The 24,241-nt window shown below is 40.9% G+C and overlaps 1 protein-coding gene across 1 annotated transcript in view; it reads left to right on the forward strand.

Annotated features, from left to right (window-relative positions):
- Window positions 1-24,241, forward strand: part of nrbp1 (nuclear receptor binding protein 1) — a 91,186-nt gene that overhangs the window by 17,727 nt on the left and 49,218 nt on the right. The window contains exons 2-6 of the mRNA XM_055639197.1: window positions 777-899; window positions 1,170-1,271; window positions 1,570-1,659; window positions 6,419-6,459; window positions 6,730-6,824. Of these exons, the coding sequence (XP_055495172.1) occupies window positions 777-899; window positions 1,170-1,271; window positions 1,570-1,659; window positions 6,419-6,459; window positions 6,730-6,824 (451 nt within the window). The remainder of the gene's footprint in view (window positions 1-776; window positions 900-1,169; window positions 1,272-1,569; window positions 1,660-6,418; window positions 6,460-6,729; window positions 6,825-24,241) is intronic.

Below are 24,241 nucleotides of genomic sequence, written 5' to 3' on the forward strand. Positions count from 1 at the left end.
ATTTCCCAATCAATTTGCTTTTATGAAAGATTCCGGCTAACTGTATTTTAATTAAACGTGCTGCAAAATCTTGTTCTTTAAATTCAAAGTTAGTGTTTCTTTCATTTGCAAAGTTAATGAAGCTGATACCAAGTTGCTTACTGTACAGAGGAGTTGACAATTGATAGTGATATCAAGGAAATAACTTGTTTAAGAAGGAACTGCAGATGTTGGAAAATTGAAAGTAGACAAAATTGCTGTAGAAACTCAGCGGGTGAGGCAGCATCTATGGAGCGAAGTAGAGTCTGAAGAAGGGTCTTGACCCGAAACGTCCCCTATTTCCTTCGCTCCATAGATGCTGCATCACCCGCTGAGTTTCCCCAGCATTTTTTGTCTACCTTCAAGGAAATAACTGATCTTTTACATCAGTTAGTAACCAAATGTTTGGTGCTTTCTATCTTTGTAGTTTACTTGGCAGGAAAAGGGAAGAAAAATATCAAACATGAGATTGTTAGCATGAATTTGAAAGGTTTGCCCTTTAACACTACCTCAATCTTCAATTTACAAAAAAAAAGCCTCTGAAAGTGCTTTTTTTCATTTTGATGTCTTGTCTTCAAAATGGCACTTTCAAAAACAGATCTTCATTAGTGACTGGACTGGATTAGATACTCGAGTTCTGCAATGCAGTATGTGGTGTCAGGATCAAAGTTTTGCGAACTGCGAGTCAAACTTGCGTGTGCTTTGAATTGACAGTTGTAAAAGCTAATTTACTGATCTACGTTTTGAACTTATTCCAGGTGAACCAACGGAATGTTCCTGGAATTGACAGTGCATATTTGGCAATGGACACTGAAGAGGGAGTGGAAGTTGTATGGAATGAAGTCCAGTTCTCAGAACGAAAAAACTTCAAACTACAAGAGGTGAAAATAAAGTTTTAAATTATTTGATACGAGCTATTAATAACTTTTATTTGGTTGACTTTGTATTTTCAAATCATAATAATTAAAATGATATATTACAAATATTTTATTTCCTTATAAGAAGTATGCTATTTCAACTGTTCTTTGACAGCACCATTCAAGAATTTGAGTGATTTATTTTTAATATGCCTTCCCTCCATTATATTTCCTATGCTGAGAAGAAATCAAATTTATGCTGACCCTTTGTAATTAATGTATTCTGATTTTCAGGATAAGGTTAAAGCTGTCTTTGACAATCTCATCCAGCTGGAGCATCTGAACATAGTGAAATTTCACAAGTACTGGGCAGATGTGAAAGAAAATAAAGCGAGGGTAAGCTTCCTGATGGCAATTATTTTATCAGACTGTCATGTATGATAGAATGACAGAAGATAAATTTCATAACTATTATTTAACATTTTCATGAAATGCTATAGTTTTAATTGTTTTTAATATTGCTGTATGTAGCTAGATATTTGGTAAGTGTGAACTATTTGGGGGAAATACAACTGATTTATATTCTTCAGAGTGGCAATGAATTAAAGGGATGGTATCATAATGGATTGTGTGTGCATCGATTCAGTAGATATTTTAAATATATTTGACACGGGAAAATATTTTGTTCCTTCAGGTTATATTTATAACAGAGTACATGTCATCAGGAAGCTTAAAACAATTCTTGAAAAAAACAAAGAAAAACCACAAAACGATGAATGAAAAGGTATGTTGTACATTACCACTGGTAAGATAAGATATGGGAAGATAACCATTTTGACATAAAATGCTAAGCAAGGAGCATCTGCAGCAAAACCACCTGCCATTGACCTTCAGTCGCATTTACCGTTACCCCGTCCTCCAACCACCTGGGAGTCATCATTAACAAAAAAATAATTGGATAAGTCACGTAATTATTTTATCTAAGAACAAGTCAAAAGCTGGGTATCCTATGGTAAGTGACTCGTTTTCTAATATTTTAAAACATCGCCATCTACAAGGAGATCAAGACTCAATCAAATTGGAAGAATGTAGCTTCACGACACACCAGTATTGCTCCCTTTCTGGACAAAATGGCATTAATTAGGCCACAACCATACTGGAGGCACAGCACTTGATATTTGGGTAACTTACAACCTAATTGTGTGGCCATTAAATTCCACTTTTAGGTAACGAACTGACAACCCCCCCCCCCCCCCCCCCCCCCCCCACTCCTTTTTTTAAATTATTTTCCCTTCTTGCCTCCCTCTTCCCTGTGCTCCACATGAACTTGCACTTATTTCTCCCCCTCCCCTTCCACAGTCCAAATGTACTGTTACTTGTTGAAGCTATTTCGATAGTGCCTACCACAAACCCATTTAGAAGAAAAGAACAACATACTTCGGGAAACACCACTGCCAATCCTTTACCAATCATCTTGAAATTCTATTCCCATTTGATCATCACTAGATAGAAATCCTGGATCCTTAACCGCAAACCTGAATTCACCATGCGTTCAAAATAGCTTGCTTTTTCATTTCAAGGGCAATTGGGGATAGACAATAATTGTTGGTCTTTAATGTTATCATGAATCAGTCCAACATGAGTAAGTAACCCTCCCAATAATTTTAATATTCCTCCCTTTAATAAGGAATTGTTGTTATTCTTCATTGAATGTTTCCTGGAAGAATCACTCAATAGTATAGGTACAGTTTTTAAGCTTAGTTTGGCAAGGCAATGCAATATCATTTGTCAAGGGTGGGTCAGTGGCATAATCACAAACTAAGCTAGTCAAGTCTTGAAACTGTTGCTAAGTTTTGTCTACAACAGCATATGTAGAAACTCCTTAACTTCATTCTTGCAGTTCTGTCAATGACTTGAAATGCTATCAATTGTGCTTATTCCTTTTAATTTTCATTATCTTACATTATGGAAACTGTTTTATTGGCTCACTGTGTTCATGACAGGCAGTGATCACATGCCTATATTAATATGTAGTTTTCTATGCTCTGGAGCTTCAAGTGCTCATCTAAGTTATTAAACAGTGAGGGTACTGTCTCCTGCAAGCCCTTTGTAGTGTGATCCTGATTTCAAGCGCCATCTGAGTTTAAAAAAAAATCATCCTTCAAATATAGTTAAACCCATGCCCTCTGCTTAAAGACAACTCTGCCAATGAGAAAAATAATCTCTTTCTATCCTATTTATGCCCTCTTAATCTTGTACACCCCATTCAGGTTCCTCCCTCAGACTTCTCTGCTCCAAGAAACACGAACTCTGCTGCTCTAAGAAAAACAAGCTCTGCCTATCCAAACTCTCCTCATAGCTGAAGGACCATTTCAGATAATATCCAGCTAAATTGCCTCTGCACTACTTCCAGTTCAATGACGTCCTTATTAGGTGTGATGACTAGAACGGTGTGCAGTACTACAGTTGTGGTGTAATCAATGTTTTAAATAGTTCTATCAAATCTACCCACTCTCATATTTTATTCCCTGGCTAATGAAGGCAACTATCTGGTATGCCTTTCTAATCACCTTTCCTCACCTTTTATTTCCCCAGGGTTAAATTCTATTTGCCTTTCTCTGCAACTGAAGACTAACTCGCTCCTACCAGCAAGAACAATTTTCAAATCGTCTGTAAACTTACCAATCATGCCTTCTATATTCACATCCACATAATTACCTTGTATAACACAAAGCATGAGCTTAGCATTGATCCCTGTTGACCAACGCAGTCACAGCCTTTCAATTAGAACAGCTACACAACCATTGCCCTTTCTCCTATGACTTGGTCGGATTTAGATTCCAATTGTCCTGGATCCATTGGTTCTTTTGGACAAATTTCCAATATTATTAATTTCTTCCAATAATTATTAGGATGTCATACTTTAATAATCCACCACCAAGTGCTTGCTTTGTACTCTACCAAGTTTATTGGACTGTGTTGTAAACCTAGTCCAAACATGGATAAAATATTTAAAATGTGGCAACATTGAGAGTAGCTAACCATGTCATCAAGTCTCATACAAGAATCTCATTGAAACATATAAGATTGTTAAGGGCTTGGATAAGCTAGAGGCAGGAAACATATTCCCGATGTTGGGGGAGTCCAGAACCAGGGGCCACAGTTTAGGAATAAGAAGTAAGCCATTTAGAATGGAGACGAGGAAACACTTTTCCTCACAGAGAGTGGTGAGTCTGTGGAATTCTCTGCCTCAGGTGGAGGCAGGTTCTCTGGATGCTTTCAAGAGAGCTAGATAGGGCTCTTAAAAATAGTGGAGTCGGGGGATATGGGGAGAAGGCAGGAACGGGGTACTGATTGGGGATGATCAGCCATGATCACATTGAATGGCGGTGCTGGCTCGAAGGGCCGAATGGCCTACTTCTGCACCTATTGTCTATTAACAGCCTGAAATTAATGAACCGTTAGTAAACATGTTATTGGGAATCGGAGAAATGTTCAATTACTAATAGCAGCCATAGAGTAGAGTTTTTTGGATGCTGATCTCAATTCCATCGCAGCGCTGGAGAAATTCCATCGAGTAGTGCCATGGAATCAACTATCCTTGGCTTCCTTAGTTTTAAGATTCTAGAATCTGTAGCCTTTATGTCACATTGTATGGTAAAGTTGCGCACTATCTTGACTTGAATATATCATAATTGCTTCATTTGGTCAAACTGAAACTTCAGACTTGTATTGTGAGGTACTTTAGCCACAGAAAATTTGGCAACTCAAAGTTGCTTCCCACTAGCACCAAGGGCAAGTAGGTATGAGCAATAAATCATGGCCATTGCCCCTTGAATGTATTTTTTAAACTGTAGGTATATCTGAAATCATTGCATCATATTCACTGAACCAGTGCTGCTGCTGTACAGAGTATAAATTACAATCGTTTTTAACCATGTTGTGAAAGGTAAAGATGAAGAAATTGGGACCAGTATTTGGACATTTTGTAACCCTCAAAGAATAGATATCCAACCTAATCAGGCATATTTGATTCCAATATATTTTCTATTTTGCCTTTACCTTTTAATTAACTTAGCAAATGGTTGGGTAAATTGTGGAGCCCCTTGTAGATATTTGCACCATCTTTAATCACAGAAGACTTAAGATGAGAGGCATGAGACTTAAGAGAGACCTTGGGTACCATTTTCACTGTGGGTCATCTGTATCGGACATGAGCTGCTAGGGGTACCTATAAAAGCGGATACAATTACAACTTTTCAAAGACATTTGGACAGGTATTGGGATGGTAATATTTCAGAGGGCTTTGGGCCAAATGCAGGCCGACTTGGTCGGCGTAGAATCTGTGGGCCGAGGGGGTAGTTTCTGTGCTGTACAGCTCATTGGTTCTATTAATAAAATCACAAAAGTGTACCAAAACCCTGTTTCGTTCGTTCACTGTGAAAAATCAATTAAAAATGTCTGGTTTGGAAACCTGACAGGTTAGCTTTATCTGCAGTGTAGGATGTGGAAGATAGGATGCAAGCGTTTAGCATTTGTTAGTGACTTACTCATCTGCAGTTTCCTTTATTTAGTAGATATTGGTAGCATATGTGGTGAGAGCAGGTATTGAGGAGGGTTGTTCTGGGACTCCAAAGGTTTCCCGAGGTGTCGTGGGCCTAACTTAACAAACCATCAGTGAAGATAGGTGCCCACTTAGAGTCATAGAGTGATAGTGTGGGAACAGGCAACTTCAGCCCAACCTGCCCACACCGGCCAACGTGTCCCAGCTACACTAGTCCCACCTGCCTGCACTTGAACCATACCTGTCCTATCTATGTACATTTCTAACTGTTTCTTAAATGATGGGATAGTCCCAGTCTCACCTACCTCCTCTGGCAGCTTGTTCCATACACCCACCACCCTTTGTGTGAAAAAGTAACCACTCGGATTCCTATTGAATCTTCACCTAGAACCTATGTCCTCTGGTCCTCGATTCCCCTACTCTGGGCAAGAGACTCTGTGCATCTACCTGATCTATCACCTCATGATTTTGTACACTTGATAACCCAAATAATATACTTGCATCTACACGATCAGTTATGTGCTTGTTAACGTAGGTAGCTGATTATTACATATGGAGTTAGTTTTTGTCCTTAGTGTAAGTTTGTATAATCAGTTTAGATTGTGCTTTGAGCTTGGTTTTCTTGGCTGAGTGCTTATCCTGGTGTTGTAGCACAAGTACTTTGTATTGTAATTGTAATGGTGAAGTGAAATCAGTTTTGAAATCTTGTCTTTCTCTTGCTGGCTATTGGTGCAAATGTTTGACTGTCTTAATGCATCCCTGAATACCAAAAGGCGCTATGGTTTAGTAAATCAGAGTGATAACATGCTTTTTTTCTGCAAATAATGATCTAAACTGCTCAAAAGCGGCAATATTAGGTTTGATTCAAGGGTCGCTTCATGCTTTAACCAGAAATGGGAAAAGATGTATTTCACTTCAATTAGTTAAACTTTTTTTTTAAGGTTCATGTTTGACTGTAACTTTGATTATTTCTATGTAGGCCTGGAAGCGATGGTGCACACAGATTTTGTCTGCCTTGAGGTAAGAAGTCTGTTCTGGAATGCATGCCCAGCCTGTCAAGAACGGATATCAAATTAGATAATGTTTAAAAAATATTTAAATAATTTTTATTTTAAAGAAACTTAAACATGATGCAAATATTCCACTTTCCTAAGTTATAGCTCTCACATTGTAAGGAAACAGTCATTTTGTATGGTACCATTGTGCTGATTGTATAGTGTCTTAGTAGTTTAGAAACATTCTGTGCATATTCAAAGTAACCAAAAGGTTGGAGTTTTTCTGTTTAACCAGCTACCTCCATTCCTGTGATCCTCCCATCATCCATGGCAATCTGACTTGTGATACAATATTCATCCAGCATAATGGACTTATAAAAATTGGGTCTGGTAAGTATCAGAAACTAACTTGCAATATGTTTAATCCATTTAGAAATATGAAAGACAATTAAGAAAATGGAAATTGATTTGGTTCATCAAGTCGGTCTTTGAAAAACATTATAGATTAATATTTCTGTTTGGCCAGTTTAACAATGCAAACAAAAAATATTACTCTTGCCCTTTCTTATTAACACTGTATAATGTTTAATAATTTTATGCTAATGGAAAATTACAGATCATTTCAATCAATAAGTGGCAATATTTGTTTTTGGGAAGTCGTTGAAGGAACCAGCCATAACAATACCTTGTCATCTAGGATGTATACTTGAGAGCATGCATGTGTCTGCAAACATTGACAATGCTTGTGTGGACCAAATCAATGTCAGCAGATTGTGCTTAGCCACCAAACTGGAAGCATCGGGTTTAGACTAATCAAACATCTAATGTCAGTGTACATAGTCATTTTTCTCATTTTATTGATTTTCAACCTTTACCCTTTTCCTCGTGTTTGATTTTCAATACCTCTTGTTTTCTCATTTCTTTGGTCCCCATCTGGTTTACTTATTCAGGGTTCAATTTTGGGTGCAAAGTTTGTATTTTAAAAGCTTTAAACAAGTTACTTAAAAAAATACTTTTATACCCTTAATAATATGTGCTACATTTACTTTCTGTCTCCTGCCCCCTTTTTCAAATTCAAAATGTGATGACTAATTTTTATCTTAGCTGTTATTGTAGAGATACAAATAATCAATGCCGATTGAGCACTAGCTGGAATTTAGTATCTTTGGATTAAAACTTAATTTTGTATGTTGATAGAGATGTCCTTTGTTTTGAAGGAACAAGTAAAGAAAATAACTGACAATTGCAGTGCAATAAAATTCATGGTTTGAATAATAAATTGGGTTAATGTCACAATGATCTATGTGAGGACAACCATTGACTTTTTTAATTTGCTGTATTTTGTATGTACAGTTCAATCAGGACACGATTATAATGGGAGTGAGTGAAAATGGCATTGCATTTTATGCATGGCTAACTTATGCATTTGTGCATGTTCCAGATTGCTTTGGGCTTTGAGGAAAATTCATAATAATGTCCATTTCAACTTCAAAGTTAACAATGCTGTGAATAAATCACTCTTCATGGCTTTTTTTTTTTTTTTTTTTTCAAACTCAACCTTTGGCAGCTATTTGGTGTTTTATCTGTTACCACTTAACTATAGACAGCATCTGAGTGGCTTGCTTTGGTGAATGAAGTACACCAGAAGTCTGTTTCTTTATGTGATATTTAAACTTGCAAATACTATAGTTTTGTCACTGTGAAATAACTTTAATTGAGCCCTAAATTCAGACATGGAAATTGACATTGGAAGTCAAGAGTCAAATATTATACTACCAATGTAGGTAACACATGAGCTGTATCTTTACCATGTTTAAGAGGGAACAGCCGATGCTGGAAAATCAAAGGTAGACAAAATGCTGCAGAAACTCAGCGGATGAGGCAGCATCTATGGAATGAAGGAAATAGGCAATGTTTTGGGTCAAGACACTTCTTCAGACTGATGTGAGGGTGGGGGGGGTGGGGCGGGAAGAAGAAAGGAAGAGGCGGAGACAATGGGCTTGAGCGAGAGCTGAGAAGGGGAGGAGAAAGCAGGGACTACCTGAAATTAGAGGTCAATGTTCATTCCGCTGGGGTGTAAACTGCCCAAGTGAAATATGAGGTGCTCCTCCAATTTACGGTGGACTTCACTCTGGCCATGGAGGAGGCCCAGGACAGAAAGGTTGGATTCAGAATGGGAGGGGGAGTTGAAGTGCTGAGCCACCGGGATATCAGGATGGTTATTGCGAACCGAGCGGAGGTGTTGGGCGAAGCGATCGCCAAGCCTAGGCTTGGTCTCACCGATGTAAAGCAGCTGACACCTAGAGCAGCGGATGCAATAGATGTGGTTAGAAGAGGTGCAGGTGAACCTCTGCCGCACCTTGAAAGACTGCTTGGGTCCTTGAATGGAGTCAAGGGGGGAGGTAAAGCTACAAGTGTAGCATTTCCTGCGGTTGCAAGGGAAAGTGCCGGGAGAAGGGGTAGTTTGGGTGGGAAGGGGCAAATTGACCAGGGATTTACGGAGGGAGCTGTCTCTGCGGAAAGCCGAAAGGGGAGGAGATGGGATGTGGCCAGTGGTGGGATCCCGTTGGAGGTGGTGAAAATGTCGGAGGATTATTTGTTGTATATGACGGCTGGTAAGGTGGAAGGTGAGGACAAGGGGGACTCTGCCCTTGTTACAAGTGGGGGGGGGGATAGGGAGTGAGAGCAGAGTTACGGGGTATAGATGAGACCCTGGTGTGAGCCTCATCTATAGTAGAAGGGAACCCCCGTTCCCTGAAGAATGAGGACATGTCCGATGCCCTGGTGTGGAACACCTCATCCTGGGTGCAGATGCAGCATAGACGGAGGAATTGGCAGTAGGGGATGGAGTCCTTGTCTCACCTTCCAGCTTAATCATCCAGAAATTTGAATGACTGCCTTGATTCTTGATTAGTACAGCTGTCGGTACTATTGTAGTCCCCCCCCCCCCCCCCCCCCCCCACGGTTGAGCAGAAGAGGCTGACGGTATATAGGGTGTACAAATGATGAAAGGCATCGATGTGGTGAATGATTAAAATCATCTTTTCATGGGTAGAAAAGTTAAGAATTACAGGGCATAGATTTAAGATGAGACGAGCATTATTTAAGAGACTTTGGACAATTTCTTCATGCATACAGTAGTAGGCATTTTGAACAAGCTAAAAAATGAAACTAGAGGCGGGTACAATGATGTTTAAAAAGACATTTAAACATGGACGTGGCTTGGAAAGTTTCAACAGGGAACGGGGAAAAAACGTGGGCAAATGATACTACACCAATTCGCCTGTAAAAGCTCATCCTTGAGGAAGAGTTACACCATAGGACCCGTTTTTGGTTATTTTGGATTGACAGGACATTCTTGAGCAAGTATTTGAATCTCTTTGATATTCTCTCCCCCACCCGCCCCTCCTTTGCCCTCTCTCTAAATTGATCGATCTCCAATCTCCTTCTTCACAGTTCTCCTCCAAACATGTGGCTATTTTACCTGGAACTCCTTACTTAAATTATCCCATATACGCTTATACTCCTGTCACAATGCAGAAATGGCCCTGACATGTAGATCTGATTCAGGAAAAGTAATGTTGTCTTCTGATGTGGTGAGTGTGGAAATAGAATCTGAAAAGAGCAGTATTAAGTGTACTTTGCCCTTTTGCTTTTGATTGACAGAGGGCAATTTCATTTTTTAGTTAATTTGATCTCAGTAATAGGGTGATTTCACGAAAGGTCACTGGATCATAGATCCTCACCCACGTGGACGCAAAATTTAACTGGGGTACAAACGTCACTTCCGGTACATGTTATTGATGCTGGAAACGCGTACTTTCACACCCATTAAAAACCGCGAAAACGTTCCTTTTTTGAGCTGTAAATAACTGTGCCAGTCGGGGTGACCGTGAGGCACAGTTATCTTACTTTAGAGTCCAGAAGATAAAGAAAAACGAAGGTAAATACAAGAGGGAGCTGAAGGGGCAACAACAGCGGAAGTGTTTAGCAAACATTGGCCGTGGAGATATAAAGATAGAAAATATCGGAAATTATCGCGTTTGCTCACTGCATTTCATCAAAAGTAAGGCATTATGTTTTATCTTTTATTCATTTGTTATATAAAAAGTTTTAAAAGTGAAAAATCCATCATTAAAATTGCAAAATCTTCCATGGTTCTCAGGTGGGTTTTAACATGCAAAAAGAAAATGCTTCTGAAGCTACATTTACCATTTAAATAATCGTAAACCATAAATGCGTTTTGAAATGAATTTTACTCAGATGCAAGCTAAGGAATGGGATAATTGTCAGCTGTTAATTGGACAATAATAATAAAATGTCCTGATTTTGTCCAATTAACAGCTGACAATTATCCCATTCCTTAGCTTGCATCTGAGTAAAATTCATTTCAAAACGCATTTATGGTTTACGATTATTTAAATGGTAAATGTAGCTTCAGAAGCATTTTCTTTTTGCATGTTAAAACCCACCTGTGAACCATGGAAGATTTTGCAATTTTAATGATGGATTTTTCGCTTTTAAAACTTTTTATATAACAAATTAATAAAGATAAAACATAATGCCTTTTGATGAAATGCAGTGAGCAAACGCGATAATTCCCGATATTTTCTATCTTTATACAGGTGCACAACCTTTTATCCGACGATCCAAATAACGAAAAGCTCCAAATAGCGGCCATTTTTTCGGTCCTTGAAGAAAGGTCCTTGAAAACGTTCACGGAGGGCGGCCCGCAGAGGTGACAGCGGAACCTCCGGTCGGTCCTCGAAGAAAGGGGAACTAAATCCCCATTCATAAAAGAGGTGAGGGTATATTGCGCGGGAGGGTTAATAATTGACAATATGCCGCTGCCTGCCCGCTGGGTTAAAAAGTTCCCACGGTAGACACGATACACAGTGTATCGTGAGCCTTGCGTGGGAACTTTTAAACTCAGCGTGCAGGCAGCAGCAAATTGTCGCTCCCTTCAGTTTCACCTCACCTACACCCCTCTGCTTCCCGGCCATGTGTGTGACCCCTTCCCTCCCCTCTCCAGCTCCCCGCTCATTGCACCGGCGCGGGGGCTTTGCACTGTCTTCACGTCGGCGATTCTAGCAGCGCACTGCAGTCACCGGAGACGTCAGGACCAACGGGACACCGACCCCCAGGCCCACCGCAAGCACGGAGAACCCAGAGACCCACAGCCAACAGCAGCCCAGCCCCGTTCCAACTCCAGAGGAAAACTGCAAACTGGCCGGAGACTTCAGGACCACCAGAAGCCGCTCCCCGATGGGCCGCTACGGCGACAAGTGGCAGTTCGCCCACAGCCCGAGCTGCGCCCTCTCATCGGGACACCGACCCCCAGGCCCACTGCAAGCACGGAGATCCCAGATCAGCAACTCCAGCCCAGCCCCGTTCCAACTCCAGAGGAACACGCAGTGTATGGGCAGAAGCTGATGGTGTGGAAGGTACTTCTTGTTCTTGGGGTGGCGCAGCTCGGGCTGTGGGCGAACTGCCACTTGTCGCCGTAGCGGCCCATCGGGGAGCGGATTCCTCTGGAGTTGGAGGGGGAGGGGGTATTGTGCTGTTTGATCGCCCCCTACTATCCCAGGGACAGGGAGACAGGACGTTCACCGAGGGCGGCCCGCAGAGGTGACAGCGGAACCTCCGGTCGGTCCTCGAAGAAAGGGGAACTAAATCCCCTTCATAAAAGAGAAGGTGAGGGTATATTGCGCGGGAGGGTTAATAATTGACAATATGCTGCTACCTGCCCGCTGAGTTTAAAAGTTCCCACGGTAGACACGATACACAGTGTATCGTGAGTCTTGCGTGGGAACTTTTAAACTCAGCGTGCAGGCAGCAGCAGATTGTCGCTCCCTTCAATTTCACCCCACCTACACCCCTCTGCTTCCCGGCCATGTGTGTGAACCCTTCCCTCCCCTCTCCAGCTCCCCGCTCATTGCACCGGCATGGGGGCTTTGTACTGTCTTCACGACGGCGATGGCTGCAGGTCAGCGCAGTCACCGGAGACGTCAGGACCAATTGGACGTCGACCACCAGGCCCACCGCAAACACGGAGATCCCAGAGACCCACAGCCAGCAGCAGCCCAGCCCCGCTCCAACTTCTTCTGCCGGGATCAAGGCGCAAACTCGCGACCTTGCGGATATGAGCCGAGCGCTCTACCACTGAGCCAGCCATTAAAATCTACGCAAAAATATTTCCATTCCGAAGACCGACAAATTATGAATTACGAAAGGTGTCTGGTCCCAAGGCTTTCGGATAAAAGGTTGTGCACCTGTATCTCCACGGCCAATGTTTGCTAACCACTTCCGTTGTTGTTGCCCCTTCAGCTCCCTCTTGTCTTTACCTTCATTTTTCTTTATCTTCTGGACTCTAAAGTAAGATAACTGTGCCTCGCGGTCACCCCGACTGGCACAGTTATTTACAGCTCAAAAACGGGCCGTTTTAGCGGTTTTTTAACGGGTGTGAAAGTACGCGTTTCCAGCATCAATAACATGTACCCGAAGTGCCGTTTGTACCCCAGTTAAATTTTGCGTCCACGTGAGTGAGGATCTATGATCCAGTGACCTTTCTTGAAATCACCCTATTGTTGTGCTGGTGCCGAGGTTGAATGAGATTGCCATCAGCTCCTCTGCTCGGTGATTTCTTTTTAGATATTTCCCATATAGGTTACTGTTGAATCATCTTCCATCACCCTTTCAGCTGTCCATTTGAAGTTGAAATAAATTACCAACAGTAAATGTTCTCTACATCTTCCCTTTGGTATTAAGATATTTCCTGAAGTGTGAGGTCCAGAAATGAACTGCAACTGATGCTTTATTGTTAACCAATAATTTGTGTAACATTTATCTTTATACATGAGATCATATAATTTTTTTGAGCAGCAGGATCAACAGCTAAGTACGTTCCTCCAATGCCCAGGTCTCTCTTACTGAACTTAAGTGGAAATAATTTGGTTTTGATGTAGCCCTCACTCACGAATGGACCACTCTTAAAGTTCTAGCATTGTCAGATAAGTCTAATTTCTCAGGGGGTGGATCATATTCTAGACCATTCAAAGAGTCCCTTTTATTTTGTTAACTGAATGTTTTGTTGCTTAAAATTAAGCTCATTCGTGCACTCTTCTCAGTAGCTTAACATAGATATCAATGTCTTTGCACACAGTCATCACTTACGGATTGACCTCCTTTGAAGCTTGGGTAGTTCCAAATGTGTGCAAGATTACCACCAGTGTTTTAATCAGGCAGAGTTTCAGTTAATCAAATGTTGCCAGACAAACGTGTCACTGCATGTTCAGCCAGATGACTCACAGGTTGCTACTGCACATTTAACTTACCACATCCTCACTCAGAAAAAAAATCAGCTGAATTGAGAAGATTCTCTGTCTATAATGATGAGACTCAAGTTCTGTTGACTCTCAGGTTGTGATAATCTGCTTGGCATTCATTGGAGCATTCATTGGAGTTATAAAACCTGCAATCCACGTGTCATTATAATCCTTTACGGCAAGACTGTCTCGATCTTTATAAAGGAGCTTTGGTACTTCAATTCCTTTAATCCTGATAAAATAGGTACAATTTCTACGATATCCACCTACACCTCATAGTCTACAAGTACCTTGGTAAAATCGTCCCACTACTGGGACACCATCCATTCAGTGATTTGTAATGGACTTGGATAGAGTAGATGTGAAGAGGATGTTTCCGCGAGTGGGAGAGTCTAGGACTAGAGGTCATAGAATTAAAGGACGTTCTACTTCTAGGAAGTAGATGAGGAAGAATTTCTTTGGCTAGACACAGAAGCTGGAGTAAGTTTGCTGGACAGGCAGCATCTCTGGAGAGAAGGAATGGGTGATGTTTTGGGTCGAGACCCTTAGTCGGAGGGTGGTGAATCTGGAAGTCTTTGCCACAGAGGTCTGTGGAGGCAAAGTTATTTGGATATATTTAAGGCAGAGATAGATAAATTCTTGATTAGTACGGGTGTCAGAGTTTATGGGGAGAAGACAGGAGAATGGGGTTAGGAAGGAGAGATAGATCAGCCATGATTGAATGGCGGAGTAGAGTTTATGGGCTGAATTGCCTAATTATACTCCTATCACATGATCTTATGATTAATCCATCAGTTGAAAAAGGTTTGACATCACCAGGCAGGTGTGTTTTATTTTTAACTTGAGAATGTTCATAGAAATATAGAAAATACGTGCAAGAGTAGAGCATTCGGCCCTTTCAGCCAGCACTGCCATTCAATATGATAATGCTGATCATCCAAAATCAGTACCCCGTTCCTGCTTTCTCCTCGTATTCCTTCATTCTGTTAACCTTAAGGGCTATATCTAACTTGAATACATCCAGTGAATTGACCCCCACTGCCTTCTGCTGCAGAGAATTCCAACTCTGGGTGAAAAGGTTTTTCCTCATCGCAGTCCTAAATGGCCTACTCCTTATTCTTAAACTGTGACCCCTGGTTCTGGACTCCTCCAACATTGGGATTATTTTTCCTGCATCTAGCCTGTCTAATCCCTAACGAATTTTATGTTTCTATGCTCTCATCCTTCTAAATTTCAGTGAATATAAGCCCAGTCGATCTATTCGTTCATCATATGTCAGTCCCGCCAACCCGGGAATTAACCCGATGAACCTACTCCCTATTGCACTCCCTCAATAGCAAGAATGTCCGTCCTCAAATTAGGAGACCAAAACTGCACCCAATGCTCAAGGTGTGGTCTCACCAGGGCCCTGTACAACTGCAATAGGAGCTCCTTTCTCCTATACTCAAATCCTCTCGCTGTGAAGGCCAACATGCCATTTGTTTTCTTCACTGCCTTATTTATGATTTATTTATGGTTGATCTCAAATTTCCATTGTGGGAATGGCTCCATCTCTACTTCCCAGAGATTCTTGCCCGATCATTCAGCATTGTGTTATTATTCTTCTATTAGTAGATGATGATTTGTTATCCATCCAGCATAATGCTTGCATAATTGAAAACAATAAGATCTACACACATTTAATTGTGGTCAACATGGCTTGCTTTATGACTTTTTGCTAGTTGATGGCCACCATAAGGTTTTGGTTTACTCCCACTCCCTCCTGACTTTTCATGGATACTGTTTAAGGGCATCTCTCCAGAGATTATAAAAAAAATCCAAAAAATAATTGTACATCTATTGCTTTAACTACATGTTTATGTATTATTATACCGGTTCTTGGGATTTTGTTTCCATTAATACCCAAGATCTAGGCATCACAAGCATTTCTTACTTATCATGGCAAATGTGTTAGTCAACTGGCTTCTTGAATTGCTGTACTCATTTGCATGTACTCCCAAGGAGTGATTAGGTAGAAAACTCTTTTGTTTTTTGGCCTACTGATGAAGAAGGAAAGCTAATTATATTTTTAAGCAGATTTGGTGCGTGCCGTGATCGTACAAATGGCACTCCAATTTCCTCTTTGCATTGATTAGAAGAATTGAAAAAGCCTCGTCACTTGCTGCAGATGGTGTACACTATAGCTATGGTTCATTGATGGCTGAAAGAATGAAAGATTGAATCCCCCTTGAGTAAGGTAATTTGTCATGTAGGTAATAAGACAATACCATACTGCAAGCTGCCAGATTTCTCTAATATAAAAATAATTGACAGAGCCATGCATAAGGGTGTCCTTGGGATGCAGAGAAGTCTTCATCTCTCTAGGACTATGTAGGGTCATCGGACAAGAATAGTGTAGAGAAATTGTTGAAAGTCAGTTACTATATCCTTTCTTTTGGTTCTTTGCATGCTGCACAGCTTGTGTGGGCTGGTCTTTGTCATTTTAAAAGTGGTTGATATGGAGCCACTCTTGGACTGTAATTCCCATCCAGACTTTATTCTGTCTTTGTTATCCTCAATGCTGCTCTCAAGTGTCGTTGAACATGGAATATCATTTATTAGCTGAATGAGGAGAATTGTGTTTGATAGAGATTTCATGAGAATGGGATGAATCTTGGGAACTTCTCAGGGCAGTTCCTTCATAACTTTCTGCCAATTGTGCCTTGATATTTCAGAGCATTTGTCCTTCCAGTGGGACATAATGAATGGAGGGATTATTGCAAGAGTCTAGGGTGATGTCTGAAATGTGTGGTTAACAGTAGCAATGTAAAATTATTGTTTGTCCTATTTAGTCATGTTCGATTAGTTTGTCTACAGAGCTAACTGGCTGCTTAACACTTTGTCACATCGAATTACTTTGTCTTCACCATTTTGGTCTTGTCTTATTAGTTTCACACAGCTGAATGGCTTTTTAAATCACAGTTAAGTTAGCCACGTATTGGAGCCTCAGCAGTGAGTTCCTGGACTTGGGTATTTGAACATTTGGGTTTCATCCCACCCTGGAGATGTGTGCAAAAATCAAGACTGGCGGTGTCCTCTTTTTCACTCTCCCAGGTGAGCATGAGATCTCAAGGAGAGGTGAACAGGCTTTTCCTGTGAAATTTAAAAAAAAAAAATGTAGCTTCTCGATCGTCTAAGAGTATGAGAGATTACATTGTTGACCCCTCTGCATATTTAAATATCTTAATTTTTAGTTTGTCATTGTATTGTAGGGATTAGAATGAAAATTAAACTTTTGCATTATCTGTAACTTTGAGAGCTACAATCAGTTTTTGCTTGCATTCAATTGTGGCCTATTGTGTGTTTGGTCGACTGATAGTGAGCTAAATTTATTTTAACTAGATGTGGAAACCACAAGTGATCTCGCATCTGGGAATACATTTCAACCCTTTCAACCATAACCAATTTTGCATTGATATCAAAGTTGAAATGAGAAACCTAGAGGGCGATATCTTCCAATTAGCTAATCAGTAAACTAATGCATGCTTTTAGGTTGGTAGTGTAAAAAAAACGTAAATAGTGTCAATTCTTTACATGTATGCTCAAGAACAATTGAGTCTGTTTCTTGGCTCTAGTATGTTTTAGGAGAGATTTAGGCTGTGGGCCGAGGAGCTTTTTCGTTCAGGTTCGTGACCCAAATCACGGAACTACCCGAACTTTTAAAGTTGTGTAAAAATATTATATAAATCATACCTGAAACTCGTCAAGAACAGTTGGTAGGCCGGTGAGTGCTGCGAAGGGTCAGTCGGGCAGTTGGTAGGCTGGTGAGTGCTGCAAAGGGGTCGGCCAGGCTGTCAGTAGGCCAGGGGATGCTGCAAAAGGGTCGGTCGGGTTGTCGGTAGGCCGGTGAGTGCTGCGAGGGGTAGGTCGGGCAGTTGGTAGGCTGGTGAGTGCTGCAAAGGGGTCGGCCGGGCTGTCGGTAGGCCGGTGAGTGCTGCGAGGGGTAGGTCGGGCAGTTGGTAGACCGGTGAGTGCTGTGAGGGGTCGGTCGGGCTGTCAGTAGGCCAGGGGATGCTGCAAAAGGGTCGGTCGGGCAGTTGGTAGACCGGTGAGTGCTGTGAGGGGTCGGTCGGGCTGTCGGTAGGCCTATGTGCTGCGAAGGGTCGGTCGGTAGGCCAGGGAGTGCTGGAGGGGTAGGTTGGCCTGTGAGTGCTGTAAAGGGTCGGTTGGGCTGTCGGTAGGCCGGTGAGTGCTGCGAGGGGTCGGTCGGGTGGTGGCCGGCCAGTGTTGCAGCGAGCAGGCGGACTGACGGAGCCAGCGCTATGGGGGTGCTGAAGGCGGCCCAGGCGGCGTGCAAGGCAGTGCTGCTCCCCACCATCATCACCACGACGATCCAGAAGGGCATACTGGCCGAGGTGGACTCACTGATTAATTAGGCTGGTTCAAAAGCCAGACCTCTGCTGCAGTCTCATTAAAATAAAACACACTATATTAATTAAATTATTTTTATATAATATAATTATATGATTACAGTCATATTCGCATGTCACACACACACACACACACACACACACACACACACACACACACACACACACACACACACACACACACACACAGATGGTATTATAATATATGGTTTAAATAGACGGCAACACAGAAATAGGCTCCCCATGGTGTAATATAGGCATTGAACACTAGATGGCGCTTACTTTTTCGATCTCATTTTCTAATTAGTTTAATTAATTAATGTGCAACTTTTGGCACTGACGAGTTATGACTTCCTTCTCAATTATATTTTATCTAAATCGGTGCAAAATTTCATGTAGATCCGAGATATGGGTCACGGAAGTTGATTTCTAGACGCATTTTAGATGCTCGGCCCACAGCCTAATTATCCAAGCCCAACAATGTTTTAGGAGATTATCCAAGCCCAACAATTCTAGACACCCAATTCTCATACTTCCTCAGGAGGAGGCTCTTCTGTCCATCACGTTCATAATGGCTCAAAATAATCTCATTTGTTTTCCACTTATTTCCTGCAGCCTATTGCAAATGCTGATCAATTCCACTTTGATTATCCAACACTAAGGAATTATTTACAGTAGCTATTTAACCTACCAACAGCACATCTTTGATGTGTGAGAAAAGCAAACATGTGGGGAGAACCCTTGTCATGGAGAATGTGGAAATTCAATATTGTTCCAGAAATAAGGATGGAAAGCCAAAATGCTGGAACTGGGTGACAGCACTACCTGAGGCACGACTGTACTGTCTTTAAAGATAGTTCCAATTGCAATTCTACGTTTTATTTAATTCTATCTGGTATAGAAAGATGTCATTAAGCAATTTCCTCATTCTTTCACTGGGAAAATTGTATATTTATGTGGGTATGTTTATTGTTTCTCACATTTTGAGAGATTATGTTGGCGGGTGGACAGATACATTGATAGGAATGATTTTGAGAAATATGGACCGTATGCAGTCAAGTGAGACATGCCCAGAATGCCAACTTGGTGAGCATGGACAAAGTGGGCTGAAGGCCTATTTCCATGCTGTCCAGTACTCTGACTTGATTTGCTATGATTCTTGATTATTCATCAGTCCAAATTTCAATCAAATGTGTTGCTTTGCCCATCCAACAGTACAACCATTTCAGGCTTGCACATGCTCACAGCAGTTTATGACAATTTCTGGAGTTCTATTCCAGTTCTCTAAAGTTGCATGGTTCTAGATGAGGGTGTGGGAGTTGTCTAATTTGAAAATGATAGAATTCATTACTGCTGTCAAGTCATTGGAAGGTGCTGGCCATTTAAAAAAAATTCACACTATAGTATGTCAGATTTCACGTTCGGGTTGTCAATGCCTGAAATATAAATCAACTTTCCACATAGAAAATTATCCGATACTTTTGAAACTATAAAACACTAACACTTCTTTGCACATTCCATCTGCTAAAAAACATGCCATCAATGCTTCTCCCTCCATGGGCAAATATTGCCTTTTCTCCATTTTCTTTGTAATTAAATTTTAGTAGCAAGGTAAAACGTGTTTGATATGGAATTAATCTCCTTTTGATCCAGATTATTGTGGTAAGTAATACTCGTCCTGCCTGCTAGGGCTCAAAATCATGAAGAACTTTTAAGAAAAAGTAAGCTAGACTAGATTATTGAACAAAATTTCTTGAATTTCAAAGACTCCTTGTCCTGTACCAATCTTTCCCTTTTGCCTTCCTTCTCAGTGTCCCTTTTGCCTTTTCTTCCTCCCACTCCTTCCCATCTCCCTTCACCTATTCACAGTAAAGGCAGTGTCTTGTTTGAAGCTTCTGGTGGTTCTAACCCAGCTGTTTGTATTTGTGAATGCTCGCTGTTCCATCACTCATCAATTTCTTGTTTTATTTCCCGCTTACGGCCGCTCTGTTGCGAACAGTCTTTCATAGGATATTTGCTAATGGTGAGAAACTACTCGGCTCCTGTGATGTGACTGTGTATTGTTTTGTTTGTCTTTAGCTTAAATGTGCCAGTGTAAGCAATCTATGTTGGGAATGCTTAGCAGTCTTAGCTCTTGCATGAGTGCATGTATTTACACTAAAAATCATTGTTGGCTTTATGGAGCTTTTTTTAGACATAGTTTTTAAATGATTTGAGTTCCATAAAGTGACATATTAACTTTTTTCAGTAAATGTAGATGCTCCTGTGGTATCTGGCAGTGACGGTGTGTTACAAGTGGTTAACAATATCCAAGTGTTCTCAGGATGTATTCTTTTAGCCATTAATCAGGCACACAGCAGCAAATACATTAATCTAAATTCATGAACCAAAATACTGCTGATGCTGAAAATCTGAAATAAAAACAAAAAAAGTTGTAGTCGGATCAGAAGGCATCTGAAGAGAGAAATTATATTTCTTCCAGTCCATGACTAGGTCTGATAAAATATTGAAGACCAAAATCTTGTGTCTCCATCAACACAGAATACTGTCTGATAAATAGAAAAGCGAGAAGCTCAAAATTATTTTCCAGACTATTCCTATTCATATTTTTCCTAATTTTGAATGAACAGTTCCGATTCTGTTGATCTTTCTTATGTGGAATATTTGCCAATTTTGGCACTTAAAATATTTACTTCATTTGGTGCTTAAAATATTTACTTCATCTTCCTTTCATAATATTCAGCTGATTAATCTCAGGTGGATTGGTGCTGATATGCAACAATTGTTACTTTGAAAGAAAAATGTATGAAAGTATTTGTGGAGGAAGGAAGCACATATCCTGACCTCAAACCATGTACACACTTTGTAATAAGTTGGTGGCCTTTTCTTATTGTACTTATCATATTTAATGCTCGAGGCATTTCTCATTCTTAAAATAAATTTGGAGTTCCGAAAGATGTTCTATTATGATCATGCTATTATGATCCTTGTGGACATTTTCCATGACAATATATCTGCTAACTGGCAGAGTGAAAGAATCCTCAGTAATATGATCATTTACTAAGATTTGCAGTGGTACAAATGAGTTCCATGGCAGTGGTATGAACTGTTTCTTCTTGCCATTCCCAAAAGAAAAAAAACATGACCTAATGCCATGTCTTAAACATTGAAGTCCACTCAAAACTGAAGAAGACATGTTAAAATGACCAGCAGGTATGGTTGAACTCCATAGATAATACTATGTGATTTCATACAGTGCCCTCCGTAATATTTGGGACAAAGGCCCATCATTTATTTATTTGCCTCCACAATTATACTCCACAATTTGAGATTTGTAATAGAAAATAAATCACATGTGGTTAAAGTGCACGTTGTCAGATTTTAATAAAGGCCATTTTTATACATTTTGGTTTCACCATGTGGAAATTACAGCAGTGTTTACACATAGCCCCCCACATTTCAGGGCACCATAATGTTTGGGGCACATGGCTTCACAGGCGTTTGTAATTGCTCAGATGTGTTTAATTGCCTCAATGCAGGTATGAGAGAGCTCTCAGCACCTAGTCTTTCCTCCAATCTTTCCATGACTTCAATCTTTATTGCTGTTTATAAACATGAGGTCAAATGTTGTGCCAAGGAACGTCACAGAACCCATTATGAGACCGAGAAACAAGAATAAAACTGTTGGAGACATCCGCTAAACCATAGGCTTACCAAAATCAACTGTTTGGAACATCATTAAGAAGAGAGCACTGGTGAGCTTACTAATTGCAAAGGGACTGGCAGGCCAAGGAAGACCTCCACAGCTGATGACAGAAGAATTATCTCTATAATAAAGAAAAATCCCCAAACACCTGCCCAACAGATCAGAAACATTCTTCGGGAGTCAGGTGTGGATTTGTCAATGACCACTGTCCGCAAAAGACTTCAGAAAGAAATACAGAGGCTACACTGCAAGATGCATACCCATTGGTTAGCCGCATAAATAGGATGGCTGGGTTACAGTTTGCCAAGAAGTACTTAAAAGAGTAACCACAGTTCTGGAAAAAGGTCTCATGGATAGATGAGACGAAGATTAACTTATATCATAGTGATGGCAAGAGCAAAGTATGAAGGAGAGAAGGAACTCCCCAAGATCCAAAGCATACTACCTCATCTGTGAAACACGGTGGTGGGGGTGTTATAGCCTGGGCATTATTGGCTGCTGAAGGTACTGATTCACATATCTTCATTGTTGATACAACTGCTGATGATAGTAGCGTAATGAATTCTGAAGTGTATAGACACATCCTACCTGCTCAAGTTCAAACAAATGCCTCAAAACTCATTGGCCGGCGGTTCATTCTACAGCAAGACAATGATCCCAAACCTACTGCTAAAGCAACAAAGGAGTTTTTCAAAGCTAAAAAGATCAATTCTTGAGTGGCCAAGTCAATCACCCGATCTGAACCCAATTGATCATGCCTTTTATATGCTGAAGAGAAAAATAAAATGGTCTTTATTAAAATCTGACAATGTGCACTTTAACCACATGTGATTTTTTTTTTCTATTAAAAATCTCAAATTGTGGAGTACAGAGGCAAATAAATAAATTATGGGTCTTTGGCCCAAACATTATGGAGGCATTTTACTTGCCTTTTCAGGAAGATTAAATTTTAAGAACAATGTTGTATAAATGATTTTCCTCCAGTCCATATCGTTCTTTTATCTGACATTATTTATACCCTAATCAGTTTGCAATGGTCATGGTTATTCATTTCATTTAGTTACTTTGCTGTAAGAATTAGCTGTTGTTTGTCAAAAGTCAAAATAACTACAAAATCAGCTAATTGTGAAGTACTTTAGAGCACTTCGAAGTACTACTTGCCAAGGATATGAAAGATGCTGTATAAATGCAAGTTCTCTTTTGATTATTACTTTTGAGGGCGTGGGACTATAAATCACAATGTTAGCTTTGGATTCACCAGGTATGAACTGGAACAGTGACATTTACTTTCTGGATCATTGGACACATGAAACGCAACAACAAATATAATAAATATACAATAGATTATCAGTTATTCTAAGTAAACTCAACCATAGTGCAAAAAACAAAGCACAGAACATCCATAGTGTGCAAAATCTGCAGTGGTTCAGAGGTAGGGTTGTGCAGGGGCTCTCCTGATGGTTGATGGGAAGCTGTTGTTAAACCTGGATTCTATCTCCTGTAGCACCTTCCTGATGTAGCATCAAGAAAGAAGTGTGGCCAGGGTGGTTGTGTCTTTGATATGAGCTGATTTATTGAGGCAGCACTTCCTGTAGACCCCTTCAGGGATGGGGAGGTTAACACCTGTGATGGACCAGGCAATCACCACTTTTTGCAACTGCATCCATTCTTGAACGTTGGAGGCATTGATGCAACCAGTCGGTATGCTCACCCCCATATGCTTGTGGATGTTTGACAGAATATTCGGTGACATGCTGAATCTTCTCATATTTGTGAGGAATTGGAGGCATTGTTGAGTTTTCTTTGTGATTACATCATTGTGCTATCCCCAGGATAGATGATCAGAGATGGTATGCTCAGGAACCTCTAGCTGTTTACTCACTTCATTTCCAATGAAGGCAGGTGTATAATCCCTCGGCTTTCCCTTCCTGAAGTCAATAATCTGCTGAACGCACAGCCCTCCACTCATTCAGGAACAATTCCATCGTTGTTATTAAACCTGTTGACAAGGGAGTTGCCATTGTAGCCTGTCAGTCTGACCTCTACCATGCTGAGGCCAGTTGCCAACTCTTGACTGTATTGGTGACTGGATAACACGCCACAAAGGCTTTTCGCTTCCTCGGTACTCGTGACAATAAACTAAACAGACACCTCATACCTACCCCATGACCGCACAGTCGAACACCAGGCCATCATCTCCCAAACTGTTTCGGATCTCATCCCCTCTGGTGATTTTCCCCTCCAATGTTATCATTCATCAGCCCTGCACTGCCCGCTTCTGTCTCCTTCCCAAAATCACAAACAGCACTGCCCTGGCAGGCCCATTGTTTCTATCTTCTCTTGCCCCACAGAACTCGACTTCGATAC

The sequence above is a fragment of the Leucoraja erinacea genome, chromosome 8, assembly GCF_028641065.1.
Source record: "Leucoraja erinacea ecotype New England chromosome 8, Leri_hhj_1, whole genome shotgun sequence".
Classification (NCBI taxonomy): domain Eukaryota; kingdom Metazoa; phylum Chordata; class Chondrichthyes; order Rajiformes; family Rajidae; genus Leucoraja; species Leucoraja erinaceus.